At 41.2% G+C, this 15,883-nt stretch overlaps 1 protein-coding gene across 5 annotated transcripts; it reads left to right on the forward strand.

Moving 5' to 3' along the window:
- Nucleotides 1-981: 981 nt before the first annotated feature.
- ZBTB18 (zinc finger and BTB domain containing 18) lies at nt 982-9,010 on the forward strand. Of its 5 annotated transcripts, XM_079106540.1 has the most exons (4): nt 1,007-1,070; nt 1,699-1,787; nt 3,462-3,545; nt 5,899-9,010. In XM_079106540.1, exons 3-4 carry the CDS (start codon nt 3,533-3,535, stop codon nt 7,479-7,481), a joined length of 1,596 nt encoding a protein of 531 aa, XP_078962666.1. In that variant the 5' UTR covers nt 1,007-1,070; nt 1,699-1,787; nt 3,462-3,532; the 3' UTR covers nt 7,482-9,010. The 5 variants fall into 5 exon arrangements, with proteins under 5 accessions (XP_078962669.1, XP_078962666.1, XP_078962668.1 ...); XM_079106542.1 differs by lacking the exon at nt 3,462-3,545; XM_079106541.1 differs by lacking the exon at nt 1,007-1,070 and having other exon boundaries at nt 1,482-1,787.
- Nucleotides 9,011-15,883: the final 6,873 nt, after the last annotated feature.

The raw sequence follows: 15,883 nt of genomic DNA on the forward strand, positions 1-15,883 counted from the left end.
CTACTTTCCAGACGAGGACCAAGCAGGAGGAGGCAGAGGAAGCCACCCAATGCCTGACTCGAGTCTTCTGTGTCCCCGGGTGTCCTGCCTCCCGAGGATACCTGCATAATTTAGAGCAGCCAAGCACTAGTGTGTTTTAAAGTATATTTATGGTCGTCACGGTGCACACGAAAAGCTTGCTCCTCTCCCCCAGAGCGCGCGGGGCCTCGGAGCCTGGAAACAAGCCCCTCCCAGCGCAGCTGTCGCTGCCGCCTGCGGGCTCCTTTCACTTTCTCACGGCCAAGTCACCCAGAGGGGCGCCGCTGCCGCCACCGCCGCTGCGCCCGAGGACTCCGCCCCGCGCCGCTTTGCTACCGGCCCCCGCCCGCCAGGGCCCCGCCCACCACAATACTCTTTGCCTGTGATTGGCACGAGCGTGCGGCAGGTCTGGTTTGCCTCTCCCATTGGCTAGAACACCCTGTCAGTCCGACTTTTGCCCACCGTCCCCTCCGCCCTCCTGAAAAGTCGTCCTCCTATTGGGAGAGTCTGCGGGCTGGGGGCGGGCGGGGAGCGCCAGTCCTGCGGCTTTCGGTCAATCGCAGACGCCCATCGCGGGAGGAGGGAGGCGGGGGAGGAGAGGGGCGGGCTGGGGGAACATCTGGCCGGCGCCGCCGCGTGCGTGCGTGGTGCGTCCTCCCGCCCCCTCCCCTCCCCCGCCCCCCCGTGCCCCCCCACCCCCCGGCCGGCGGCTCGCGTTCGCTCCCTCGCTCGCTCCCTCGCTGTGTCTGGCAGGCTGCGGCCGCCGCTGGGCTGCTGCCATGGGGAGCCGTTGAGAGTGGGGCCCTCTTCGCTCCGTCGCGCTCCTCCGGCTGCCAGCGGGGTGGGCGGGAGGGAGGGGCGGGGGGAGCGGGCAACGGAGCCGGGATTGGGGGGTGGGGGGGCCGGGAGGGAGGGGGGCAAGAGGAGGAGGAAGCCCACCAAGTCCGGCGGCGGCGGCGCCCGGGAGGAGGAGGAGGAGGAGGAGGAGGAGGAGGCGGAGGAGGCGGAGGACGCGGCGGCGGCAGGGACGCGGTGACTTAGGGCCGCTCCGTGTGAGTCCGGGTGCCGGCCCCTGGCCCCTGACCCGGCGCCCCCTCCGCACCCTGGCCCCTGGCGGGTGGGGGCGCAGCTGTGCGGCCCCGGCCGGCGGGGCAGTGCGGGCGGAGGGCGGGCCGGGCCGGGGGTGCCCTGTGAGTGGAGTTAGTTTGTGTGGTTGGAGCTGTTGGGGCGGCGCAGCTGCGGGAGGCCCGGGCGCGGGGACGGGGCCGCTGCAGCTGCGGGGTCGGGCGGGGTGCGGGCTTGCCGGCTCCGCGCCGCGCCCCCGGGCCGGTGCAGCTGCGGCGCGGGGCGGGCTCCCGGCCGGTGCAGCTGCGGTGGCGCCTCTCGGGTGCGGAGGGCGGCGGGCTGGGGGAGGGGGCTTGGGAGCCGCCGCAGCTGCAGTGGCGCCCGGGACGGCCGCGGCTCCGGGGACCGGTGCAGCTGCAGTGGCGCCCGGGGGGAGGGCGCCGACGGGGGAGGGGGCCCCTCCCGGGCTGGTGCAGTTGCCTGGAGGCCCCGGGGGCTCGCGCGCGGTGGCGTCGGGGAAGCGGTGGCAACCACCCTCCTCCCCCCGGCTTCTTCTTACGACTTTTCTTTTGTTGTTGCCGTGACCCGGGTCTGTTTTCTCCGCTGTTGTTTAAGGTGTTTTCCTGCTGCACCGGCTCTACGTCTTCCACCTCCTTCCCTGTGGTTTTAACCTTCCTCTTTCTCCGTGTGCTTTGCACAGAGAAGTACGTAAAGATTTGCATTTCTTCCCCACTACCCCCACTACTCCGCACCCCCGCCTCCACCTCTTTGAAAAACAAAACCCCAATCTCTGAAAACCTATATGGATCCACCGGTAGCGAGATGTGAAGGGGTTGATTTGTGGAGTGGGAGTCACTGGCCCATTGCGGTGCTTGGGGCTCATTAAACTGTCACTCATCCCCCCCACCCCACTGGGTAAATGGGGTGATTAATGCCTGATATATAGGAATGGGGCGAGAGCATTTATGGAGAATAGGTTGTGTAGCTGGGAAGGAATTTATCTCCAAAGAGTAGCTCATGAACTTGGTGTTCATAATTATGTCATTTACCACGAAGTTAGGGAAAGTTAGGTTTGTGACTTTGGGAAAGGGAGGACAGGAGAGAATGTTGGGGTTTGTTACTCTGCCACGGTTTTCTAAGAAGAACCATGTGGTTATCTAAGCGGGGGTGGGGGGTTGGGACACTTGCTCCTGGGGCCCCAGTTCCTTTTCTACTCCTCACCCTCCCAAGAGTCTGTGATGTGTTTGACATTCATAGTTGTCGCAGCACCTTGCACGGCACTGGTCAGCCCAGCTCTGCCGAGCCCAACCCGGGTTACATTACAATTTCATCAGCCACTAGAAAAGACCCACAAACTCTAACCAAAAAGTTCCCCAACTTAGGAGACCTGGGTTCCTCCCAGCCCCCCTCCCCTGAAAAATTTTCTTGTGATCATGAACATTACAGAGTGACCCAAAATAAATAAATAAAAAGATTGTTATGGGACACAGATCAAGGGGAAGACAAGGTTCTGCTTTTCCTGAGCAGACAGATCAGATATGCAGGTGCAGCATTCATTTTAAATAACTATAGCAGGTTGCATTAGTTTATTAATCTTTCTCATTGAACTGAAATACTTTCCAGGATTTCAGAAAGTGCAGTTTCAGCTTTGTTGATACTGAGAATTGAAATTTGCATTAACTCTGGCAGTGTGAGAAATTTTCCTGAGAAGGTGGTTGTAGATAAGTTGTTAAGTAAGAATGAAATAATAAGGTGAACCAGGCTGAAGTAATAGTTCTTAATAAGTCTGCCAACATTTTGGAGATGTATACCATTATCTCTGCAGGGAAAAAAAAAAGAGTGCTGTAATAATGTTGAAATGGGACTGGAGATGTCAAATGGGTTGGTTTAAAAATATCCCTAAGCTGCCTTTGAAACTAAACGTTGGAGTTGAATAAAAGTGAATCTGGATTTCCTGAATAGCACCGTGGCTTGAGTGTGCTGTCAGTATGTAAGCCAGTCCACCAACTTAAGACAGAAGTGTTGCCATTCCATAAATACAGTAGAACTCCATATGCTGAGTTTTTCAATTTCTTCTGTTAGAAAGTTTGGAAAAAAAGGAAGACTTTGAAGTATTTTGTTTATACTAACAGAAGAGAAAAGTTCTCCTAAGAAAAAGCTGGTGGCAGGAGTGTAGAGGAGTAGCATATGGCATTAAAAGGAGCACAGCTGGAGGTAGCATTTCCATCTGAACATGATGTCAGAGCAGCTGACAGCCTGCCATCCCTCAGCCTTTTATTCTAACACACAGACAGGGAGTTAGTGTGTGCGGATCTGTGGTGGAGAAGGTATCTCATTCCTCTCTAACATCATCTCCACTTTGCATCTGTCTCTCTTAGTCTGCTTTTTTTCCACCGATGTAACAGACCTGGAGCCAGCAAGACTCAGAGGAAAGGACTTAATCAGGTTTATGTGTCCTAAAGGTAGGAGTAGCAAGAGATTAGATTGAGCATATTTCTGTTTTGGTGTTTTGTTTATCTAATTGTAAAAAGATCACATTACTTTTCTAGCCCATTTAGGAATAATATATGAAATTGAGTATTAAGTGACGATCTTACTGAAGTTGAAAGTCTTGGGCTTGCTTAGTGTTAATTTTTATCCCTTTTACTTGAGCAAGTAAATAACTTTAATACACTGAAATATTTCAAGTTTTGAAATGTTAAGAAAGGCTTTGAAATATTGCTTTTGAGATCACTTTGGATTAAAATGCTTTTTTGTTGTTCCACTGCTCTTTTAGATTCCTTTTGCTTGAGGGGGGCAGAAATAGTAAACTGTCTGGAATTCAGTATTCAAACTTATATGAGAAGATTATTCTAGTTAAGAAGCTAGATTGTTGTGTAATTAATTCCACTGTGAAACTTTATTCTTCAAAACATTCAGCAGCACTACTGAAACATACAGCTGTAGTGCTTTTGAAACCGGAGGTTTTTTAAGAAGAAGAAGAAGGGGGAAAAAAAAAACTTTTGTTCTCAGGAGAATAGTTTGGTTTCCTCATTTCTCTTTCAAATATATATTTAAGAGATCTTTTATTTCAACATAACAATAATTATTTGCAGGAGTTTTTGTGTTAGCGACTAATTTAGAACTTGTAGATTTGAGCTGCCTGAATTGGCCAGACAGCTGTAATCGCACTCCTCTATTCTTAATCTCTTTATCTGGGCAGCAGCTGCCATATGGCCACAGTCAGCTGGATCAGATGTTTATAAGCTTCCTTCTTCGTCCCTCTCTGTCCTCTCAGCCTCCTAATTTGATCACGGCTACCTTGTGAGCTGCCCTCCAATCTTTATTTTTAGCCCTCTCAAGGATTAGGATTGATGTTAGCTGTGGGGCACTTAAAGTGATTGTATTGTAAATCTTGGTTTATTCTAGCGGTGGCATCTTGCAGAATGTATCTGGGGTTAGGATGAAAGTTTTAATCTATATTGAGCAAAGTATAGAAGGAGGAGGAAAGTAATTCGTGAATATAAACTTATCCATATCCATTCCCAAAATGCACTTGCTTAGATGGATGGTATGGAACCTTCCTCTGGTCACAGGAAAGGGGAAGTCAGGTTTTTCTTTATTTTTAAGGAGTTTGCCCACCACTGTTGAATTTTGACCCTTTGTACATCTCTGTCTTTCTGATCCCTCTTACCCTCCCTCAGCAGATAAAAAGGCAAAGATGCATAGTTGAATAGAAGCGAGTGGGAAAACAAAATATATCCAATTATATTGAAACAAAGTATTTTCTGTTAGCAGAGGTGAGGCAGAGCTAAAAAAAAAAAAAAAGGTGTCTTTTTTCTAGAAAGTCAATTTCAAAAAATGTTTAAATCTGTAAAGCTTTGGGGTCTCATTTGAGTGATATGCCTCTGTTTTTTAAAGTTCGAATTTTTAATATGATACTTCTTTTGCCTTGTAGCGGATCAAAGTTTAGATGAGAATTTTCACAGTTAAATAAAACCCCTATGGTTCCTAATATCATTGAAGCATAGGTTCTACAAAGAAATAGAACTTTTTTATCCCTCAATTCGTTTTAAAAAAAAAATCTTTGGATTTGTTCATAGTAAAGATGATCTTTTCCATCTGTTGGTGTAGTTCCTTCTGATCTCGTACATGTGTGCTATACCTGCAAATCTTAAGGCATTAACATCTGTTTTTATACACAGTGCTTTTGTTGTTGTAACACTCTGACTTTAAAAGTAAGTTGTTTGCTAATTTCTGGACTAATTATGCAATTTCATTTTTTTTCTTGATTCAACCAAATGTGTGTATTCAAACTGTGCCTTCTAAGTGTAGCCAGGTATCAAAAGTAATACAATAAAAAGAATGGTTGAACAAGTTTTCTTAAATCTTCCAGAATGTATCTGGGACTTTCCTTTGTTTATTATGTGAGTTGTTCCCCTTTGAAATTAAAGTTACCATGTAGGTTTTGTGGGACATACTTTGATGAGAGTTAGTCAAGTTTCTTTTGAAAGAGATCTGAATTCTTGTTCCCAGTTAAGAGGCTGTGGTTAAATGAAGGCTTTTAAAACTTGACCAAAAGTTCAGGGAAGGTGGGGATGCATCAGAGACCGTTTGGCTGGGGTAAGAAAGTTTGGAAAGTGTACGCTTTTCTTCTGGTATTTTGGTCTTGTGTGTGTAATCTGGTAGTCTGTGGGTCATAAGCCTGATTAAAATTCAGGGACATGTACTTCGGCGGCCAAGGCAGATTTTTTTTTTTTTTTTTTTTTGGTGGGGGCTAGAGTGCTGAAAAGTTATTCCCGACCATGCTTTAATGAGAAATTCCTCTTTTCCCAGGTTATGAAGACAGTATGGAGTTTCCAGACCATAGTAGACATTTGCTGCAGTGTCTGAGCGAGCAGAGACACCAGGGTTTTCTTTGTGACTGCACTGTTCTGGTGGGAGATGCCCAGTTCCGAGCACACCGAGCTGTACTGGCTTCATGCAGCATGTATTTCCACCTCTTTTACAAGGACCAGCTGGACAAAAGAGACATTGTTCATCTGAACAGCGACATTGTTACAGCCCCAGCTTTCGCTCTCCTGCTTGAATTCATGTATGAAGGGAAACTCCAGTTCAAAGACTTGCCCATTGAAGACGTGCTAGCAGCTGCCAGTTATCTCCACATGTATGACATTGTCAAAGTCTGCAAAAAGAAGCTGAAAGAGAAAGCTACCACGGAGGCAGACAGCACCAAAAAGGAAGAAGATGCTTCAAGTTGTTCGGACAAAGTCGAGAGCCTCTCCGATGGCAGCAGCCACATGGCAGGCGACTTGCCGAGTGATGAAGATGAAGGAGAAGATGAAAAACTGAACATCCTGCCCAGCAAAAGGGACTTGGCGGCCGAGCCTGGGAACATGTGGATGCGATTGCCCTCAGACTCAGCAGGCATCCCTCAGGCTGGCGGAGAGGCAGAGCCACACGCCACAGCAGCTGGAAAAACAGTAGCCAGCCCCTGCAGCTCAACAGAGTCTTTGTCCCAGAGGTCTGTCACCTCCGTGAGGGATTCGGCAGATGTTGACTGTGTGCTGGACCTGTCTGTCAAGTCCAGCCTTTCAGGAGTTGAAAATCTGAACAGCTCTTATTTCTCTTCACAGGACGTGCTGAGAAGCAACCTGGTGCAGGTGAAGGTGGAGAAAGAGGCTTCCTGTGATGAGAGTGATGTTGGCACTAATGACTATGACATGGAACATAGCACTGTGAAAGAAAGTGTGAGCACTAATAACAGGGTACAGTATGAGCCGGCCCATCTGGCTCCTCTGAGGGAGGACTCTGTCTTGAGGGAACTGGATCGGGAGGACAAAGCCAGCGATGATGAAATGATGACCCCGGAGAGCGAGCGTGTCCAGGTGGAAGGGGGCATGGAGAGCAGTCTGCTCCCTTATGTGTCCAACATCCTGAGCCCTGCGGGCCAGATCTTCATGTGCCCCCTCTGCAACAAAGTCTTCCCCAGCCCCCACATTCTGCAGATCCACCTGAGCACTCATTTTCGCGAGCAGGACGGCATCCGCAGCAAGCCTGCCGCCGATGTCAATGTGCCCACGTGCTCGTTGTGTGGGAAGACTTTCTCCTGCATGTACACCCTCAAACGCCACGAGAGGACTCACTCGGGAGAGAAGCCCTACACGTGTACCCAGTGCGGCAAGAGCTTCCAGTACTCGCACAACCTGAGCCGCCATGCCGTGGTGCACACCCGCGAGAAGCCGCATGCCTGCAAGTGGTGTGAGCGCAGGTTCACGCAGTCTGGAGACCTGTACAGACACATTCGCAAGTTCCACTGTGAGTTGGTGAACTCCTTGTCGGTCAAAAGTGAAGCACTGAGCTTGCCTACTGTCAGAGACTGGACCTTAGAAGATAGCTCTCAAGAACTTTGGAAATAATTTTATATATATATATAAATAATATATATATATACATATATATACATAGATCTCTATATAGTTGTGGTACGGTCTAAAAGCAGTCTTGTTTCCTGGAACTAAAAAGTTGGGATCTTAACTTGTTTTTGCACTTTAGAATAATAGCATGAGAATCTCACTAATTTAGCATTCTGATAAAAGAAACTTTTTAGAGCAAGTCTGAGAATAGAGAGGTGTCTTTCCTTTGAGGGTAGGCAAAGTAAGCCAATAAGAAACTTCTAAACAAATCGTCCTAGCACAAAATGCTTTCATACGGCTTAATTTTGTCAACACGGTGTTGTCTTTTGAGCTCTTTTCGTGCCCCACATTTGTTTTTTTTTGTTTTGGTTTTGTTTTTTAAAGTAAAAAGAAATTCCCTCCAGTTTTATTAGCCTCTGTGTCTCAAATTGCATGAATCTTTTCTGGCTGTTGGAAACCTGAATGCTTTTAGACCCAAATGGAAAATTTCTGAAATGCTGGATTATCTATTTTTAAACAAGCAGTTGACTTAAAACTTTCTGTGGCAACTTCTGGTTTTCTGACGGTTCCCAATGAGAGAAATTCTGCAAGTACACTGGGATCACTGGGACACTGTCTTTGTGAAGGTTTGCTTGGGATGAAAAAGGATATTGCAGCTTCAGCAGTGTTGAACTGTGTGTTTAAAAATGTGAATTACTGTTCTTGTATACTGTAATTGATTACATGGGCTGGGGGGGATGTCAAAGAACTTGACAGGTTGTGTTGATGCTCTTAGTTGAGTCTTGAAAAGTAAATATTAACGCTACAGAAATGCATGAGTTTCAATATATTTTTTGTCTTTGTTTGCATTGTATAACTTTAACGAGTGAGTTTAAAATTATTTAATTTCCTTAGAAAAATAGCACCATTTGGAAAAAAAACTGGTGTTATGAAGAACGTAAATGCACTGTTTTTTTTTATTTTATATAATTTAAATTGACTTTCCCACTGTCTTTAAGTTGAACTGTTAAGCTGAATAAAAACTTAAGCTGCAAATTGATAACTTTGCTACATAACAAGGAACATATAAATGTTTACAAACGGCTTAAAGATTTGCATGTGCAGTGTGCATTTATAACAAACTTCTAATTGCACAAAACCCATACCAGCTCAAAGTTTAGGTGTACACATTTACCCAGTTGAGCATTTTTAGAATAACTACTGCACAAATTGACAATAGGTCATTTTCTCTGTTTTTTGCTCCCCTTTTCTTTTTCTCCCCTTCTTCCTTACCCCCCCCCCCCCCACTCATGAAAAGATTCTATGGACTGAAAAAGCCCCAGGCTGAAAGGACTGGACTGCCTTGATTGACATGGGGAAGGGGGTTAGTAGACTATGTGTATCGGCAGCAGAGGCTGCAGCCCAACGTGTGGTTTTAATGACCAGCACACAGGGCAAAAGCATTTTGCACAGTGTTTGTTTTCCTGTCTTGCACTTACAAATAAGGTCTATGGGAGTAGCATGGAAAACGTTTGCTGTTTTTCCCTTTTTTTTTTTTTTTTAATTGCTTTTGTTTAAAATTTGATCGCCTTAACTACTGTAAACATAGCCTATTTTTGTGCTTAAGATACTGAATGGAAAACTCCATTGTGTGTTGCTGGACTGTTTTGGAAATATTTGGTCAAATGTGTGTTAATTTGGCTGTAATGGCATTTAAAGCAAACAAACAAACAAAAAAAGCTGTGAAAATGGCCTTGGAGCATTATCTTTAGTTACTTGAAGAGTTTCTAGTTTTTTTTTAAATACAGTTTATGTTAAAATAATTTTTATTAATTTAGAGAAGACAATCAATGTCTGTGAGAAAACGGACTTTCTTTTGGATTTTCTTTTTGTGGTCATCGTGAGTGATTGCTTTTTCCTTTTCTTAGTTTCACATTCTTCCTTTGTTCTAAAACTTAGACTGACATCTAGCTTTGACAATCATAGTATGTTTTATTTTCCTGAGGGGGGAATAACTTATAATGCTGTTTAGTTTTGTACTATTGGTGTGTTGGTGAATTTTTAAACTGTGTGCTAACTGCAATAAATTATATGAACTGAAAATTTCCTGTGTGTGATTTTGTATTATGATCATGTAGGTTCTAAGTATGTATAGTACGTGGCATCTTTAATATCAGGTCTATTCAGGGTTTATGAAATTATTAGAATGCCTTAGGTCACCCAAATAGATGCATGCAAATGTTCTAGTCATTTAAGAAGATACGTTACCAAAAAAAAAAAAAAAAAAAAAAAAGACCCATTTTCTAAAGTCCAGATCAAGCATGTTGAGACAATTCCCTAGAAACTACAAATCCATGAAACTTCAAGTGGCAGCATACACTTTTCATGATACACCATTACAACTACTAATCCATGTACCATGTAAGTCACTTTTCATGTATAATTTTATCCTAGGTTGATTGATCAAATCTATTCGGTGTTCTGATTTAAGTGGAAAATTGAAGTAGCCTGGATGTCTTAATTTGGAAAACTGCTTGGCTAATGAGTGGAATTCTAGGCAATTGAGTTAGCAGGCATTCAATTGTTCAAGATTAGCTATATACATTTTTGTTTGTTTGTTTGTTTCTGGGAGAATTTGAAAGGCCTCAGGTTTAAATTCTCAAAAGTTTTACTTTAAAAATATTTAAATTCATGCACCCTTAAAAGAACCGTTTCTTACTTTTGGGGATCTTGGATTTCCTTCTTGGGTATTTGTCAGGGTGAGAAACATTGTTGGTTGACCTGGAGAATTGACAACACAGAATTGTCAGTAGACGGCCCTAAATTGCATACAAGCCCAGGCACTGAACTGACAGGTTTTGTAAATCTTAAATCTCTAATTGTCCATAACTTCCAATCCTAAAGATAAACATGAAAACAATAGTTTTACATTACTATTATTAAATAAAATGTGTTTATATTAATTGGCCTATAGTAAGGTCAATAGTTACAGAAATGGAATAGATTTGGAGATTGAAAATGCATCATTTATAAACTTTGGATGGAAATCCACAGATTTTATAAAGCAAAAGATAATTTAGAATCCTATATTTTTAATTGAAAAAACTATCTAATTCATGCAACTCACATTTGATTTTTTTACCAGCCAAACATTTCGCATGAAAGGAAATGTACATTTGGCCTCCGTGTAATAATTTCTTGAGCAGCTATAAGCTTTAAAAAAGGTGATGGGGAGCCACTTTTTAGTCTCCTGTAGTATCTGGTCAAAGTATCTCAAAGCTTCCTGAAGATGTTGAGAGTTCTCTTTATCATCTGACATCTAATTTTAAATGGGCATTACCTTAAGCTTAACTGGATAAACTCATAAAAACAATATTTTGACATACAATTTGGAAATAACTTCTAAAACCATTTGCAGAACTAGTACAGAATATTAATTATACCAGTTGCCACATTTGATAAGTGAAATGCAGAAATCAGTTGTTTATATGCTGCTTTTAAGAAAGATAATCAATTTGTCAGGTAATCATGTTGGAAACCATTAAAATTGATCCCTCCTTTGACATCTGGCTGATCCATAAGCACATTTTAAAAATGTGGTTTCACTTACTTTTGAAAACATCTGTTTCTTTTGGATAATCAATTATGCCCTGGATTGCTGTGGACCCAGCATTATGTGCTAGGCGTACCCTAGGGAATATCCAAGGAGTATAAAGTGTTAAAGATACTGGTTTCAGATTTCCTTTCTAGTTAATTATGCTACCAGATTAATAGGGAATCAGGTGGAGTATTTCTTCAACAAACGTCATGAATATCTACATACAAGTTTTTAGAAGATTAGTATTAGGCGGGCACTAAAATTATATAATTGCTCACTAAATTGGCTGAAATATTCATTTTTCTAAGTAAATCTTTTGTTTGAAAAAATAGGGTTTTTTTTAGCCAAGAAGTAGCTCTACTTAAACAATCCTGAAATTAAAAAGTTTTGTAGATAGCCCACAAACTATATAAAAACTTGACTTGAAATCTTATTGTATTAGATAAGAATTTTTTTAAAGCTTTTAAAAACCTCAATTTCCTGCATTTCATGATATTTTATTCCTTAAACAGACTAAAATATTTTTTGATTGCTAATGTAACAAGGGCAACAGGCATGCCTCTGGATAAGAAACAGATTAGTTAAATTTTTAATTCATAGATACAAATATAAACTTTTGTTATCATTTGTTGGAATGTTTGAAACTGCTGTTAAAGGTACAGTGAATTTCCAAATGTGGGACAGAAAAGGTTTTTTTATTAAGTCCTTTGCCACAAAAATGTTACAGATAATATTAAAAATAAAGGAGTAGTTTTCGTTTTAAAAAGAAAATAATTTTTAGGAATTTTATTTTGGCTAAAGTCCAAGTTTATTACACTGACAGAATTCTGTCCCTTAAGTTAAATTTTTTTCTACCTTTTGTCTAGAAGAATGGCAAAATATCTTCATACGTAATCCTTCGGTCTAAGATATAAAACTACTTGCCTTTTGACTTCAAGTTAACTTAGTTCCACAAAAGGATACATTTTATGTTTCTTACCCTCTCCACCCCTGTTTAGATTTTCTTAATATGAAAAAATGGCTAAGTAGTTCGATTTTAATGACACTAGAAATTTTTTTTAAATACTAATTTATTTTCAGAGACATTAGAAATTAAATAGCATTTTTGCAAACCAATTAAAAAATCTTTACAGATTAACTCTTGTATTTCTCGAAAGAGGCTGAACTCTAAAACATTATAACAAGGGCAAGGACATAGAAGTGAATCAATGGCTTGAAGAACAGTTCTGACCCCCCAACCCCCCCACATAGCTGGTTACACCAAATACATTCTTGAACTAATTATCCAAATAATTCAGGCACATATAATAGTTTTTTTCATAAAATATTCAAGTCCTTTAACTTTGTTTTTTTGAGAGGGATGAATTATCCAGTTACCTTTCCTAACTCTATTATAATATTTACCAATTTGATATTCATCATAAATCCTATCTTTACTTAAAAGTGATACTTTTCTTTGGATGAAGGGCAGTTTAAAATTAAAAAAAAAAACCAATCTTCCCAAACTGGAAATTTTGTTGAATTTGTGTCCCCAAATAAGGTGCCTCCTTTTCTAATCTTTAGGAATGGGTTTGTAGTCAAGCCTGCAGTTTGCAAAAGGAAACATTCTCTCTTGTTAGTTTGGCAGGAGAGGAGTGAAAACCCAATTTGGCTTTAAAATGTAGCACATTAGTCAGTAACAGTTTCAGTGAGGATATTTAGAGTGGCTTTGAGAGGCCGTGTGACACCCGTAGAGAGTCCATTCGCCGAAATGACTGACTTACAGTTTGTTATGATCTCTGTAGTTAATCATTAAATCAAGTGGCTGTTATTAAATGTCAATATGCATGTTTGACTATATAGGAATTTTAAAAAGTCATATTACCCCCAATATTCAAGTTTGTAAAATGTATATCTGTAGTTAATATGAAATGGTGCATGAAAAAATGTATTCGAATATTGGTATACACATATAAGATAGATTAAATCTGTTATTTTAATATATAATTCATATATAATGGTACCAAACTTGAAAGACACACATCTTATTTATGTGTACTATACCAAACCAGAGCTAACTTTTGATAGGTGACAGAGCTTAAAAGAATATATCCTAATCATGAATGATTTATAAATTTGTATTACTTAAAACTATCCAAAAAGGACATTCATTACATTTAAAAAATCATATTTCATTCATTTCATCTTAACTTTGAGAGGATTATTAAAGATCCTAATATTTTTATAAGTCTAATATTTTGAAATGATTTTTGATCGAAATAAGAATATTTGGATTTTTCATCTGAGTCTTTTAAAAGTCATTTTTAAAACAAATTCAGAATACACATAAACCTTTTCTGTGGATCTTTCCTTTGGAGTGGTATTACATTCATGAACTCTTTGGTAATATTGAAATGCCAATTGCATGTTTACTAGACAGATAGCAATGCCTTGTAACGATGTCTATTTGGACACTTTTTGGAAAAGCACAATAGTACAAAAATGGTTAAAACATTGAACAAAAGTATTCACAGCTTCTGAGCCATAGCTACCATAGAATTAGGGTCATTTATTTATATTTATCATTCAAAACCTATTTTTCTAATTTGTAATGGATTCTTTCTATGTCACTTAAAATCCTCATCAGATAGAAGAAATTTTTATAAAGTTATTTCTATGACTACCTGGTTCTAAGAAAGCACTTCTCATGCTTACACAGGTGACAGGAGGGAAGAAACACACAGGTTTATATTCAAAACATAATCGTTTTACATTAGCTCAGTGTAAAATTTCTCTTCAGAATCCCCAAGATTTTGCAACTGAATAAACTGAAGGAAACCAAAGTCTGACAGATGGAATGTTCCTTTAGGTTCTGATTTTTTGTTGAGACTCAAATTCATACTTTGTAGTCTGCTCTCTATTTTTCCTCAATGTCCTTCTATTTACTATAAGAGGGTAAATTTTATGCATCTAGTGATTTTGATGCTGTTGCACAGCTGAATGTTCCAGCCAAGTTGATGTGGTATCTGACTTTCTATGACTTTGAAAAAAATGGAAACAAATTTGAAATGAAAACTACATTTGAGATTGGTCCTATTTACCACCCTGCACCAGCAAGCTACATATAGCCATTGAAGGAGGCTTGAACATACAGGCGAAGGAACTGAGGCATTTCTGGGGGCTCATTACAATAAAAGACTTCAAAGTGCTTGAAATCCTTAGGTTAAAAGGAAAAGAGAGAGAGAGAGAGAGAGAGAGAGAGAGAGAGAGAGAGAGAGAGAGAGAGAGAGAGAGAGAGAGAGAGGATTTGTTGGGGCACAAAGAAGTTTTGCTTTTCATAGTAAGTGAGAAGTCTAGGAAATGTGGTGATTTCTCACATTCTATTTATATGTTATTTTACTTGAGGGATGCCTCAAAGCAGTACTAGAATCACTTCTGTGCAAAAGGGGGAGGGAGGGGGTATGCCATCATTTAACCAGTTTGCCTTGTAAAGGTGCTTATCTTGCAGAAAAAATAATACTTTTGTCAAATACGACAGGAGGTTTGTAGGCTTGACCAATATGGAAGGATTTTAAGTAATTGAAGTGTTTCTGTTTAAAAATCAGTCAAATAACACCCTCAGAGAATGAGGCCATCAATCCTCACATTGTTATTTTTATTTAGTAACACATATATAATTTTTAACATCTCCTAAAATAGCATTTAAGTCTTTTATAAACAAAAACAAGTCCAAGTTTACATCTGTATCCTGATTTTTTTTAACGAAACTGTTGTCTTTGAAATAATGAGATTTGTTATCAAATCATAAAAATCTAAGGGGCATAATGACCCGTTTATTCTCCATGATTTGAAGACCTGTGGTGTGTGTCCGATATTCTGTCAATACAGTTCACTCTATCATCTGCTCTTCTACCCAAAGGCTAATCCACGATCTCAAAAACAACTTCCATGTCATGCATCCTACTAGGGAGAGGGTAGACACAGGGCAAGGCATGAACAGGAGAAGGGGATTCAAGCTTTTTGCAAACGCTTTACACATTCCTCAAACCTTTGGTAGCTATCATTCTAGAGGTGTGGTTCTTCTCTCTTTAGAGGCACACAAAGGTTAAACTGCTTGCTTTGGGTACATCTTCGATCAAGTCTAAATTTGAAATCGACATTCTAGTTATGCCTCAGTGATAAAATTTGCATCATGCAACCCTGCATTGAACATGGTCTGTTTTGTATATTTACAATTTGAATCTAAGATTGGAATGATACTACTTCTTTTCCTGACTTTGACCCTAACAACTATTTAAAAACAAAAAATACATACAGCAGGATGTTCTCTGCTGGTGTCAGAGAGGGATGTTTTGCCCCCTCTCTCTTTCCGGCTTATCAAGAGCTGAAACCCTGGCAAGAGTCTATGACTGACACGCTCTCCCTCAATGCTCCCAGCTATGAAAGGGTTGCTTGGGTTTCCAAAACATGTTATTTGTTCAACCACAACGAGGCACTGCTCCTTGCAGGCTGGGAACTGCAGGGCTCTCAGAACTGCTGCTGGACATGCAGGAGGGAGAGAAGGAACACGGACGTACAGTCAAGGTGGCACTCAAGCAGGAACCTCGAAACTTGTTTGCTGCTGAAATGGGAGAATCGAACATGTTTCTACTTAATCTGAAAATTGGCCTTGGTTTCTTGGAAAGTTTCTCACCCCCTCTCAGCATCATCTATTGGAAAGCAGGCTCCAGAGAAACTTGGGGAAGATCTATCAATGCAACACTGGAGGAATCCCACCCTGCCAGCTTCATTTCTCCATTTGTAAGGCCAGAATAATAGTACCTCTATCACTTCTTCCTTAGAATAATGT

The sequence above is a fragment of the Sciurus vulgaris genome (assembly GCF_902686455.1).
Source record: "Sciurus vulgaris genome assembly, chromosome: 12".
NCBI classification, from domain to species: Eukaryota; Metazoa; Chordata; class Mammalia; order Rodentia; family Sciuridae; genus Sciurus; species Sciurus vulgaris.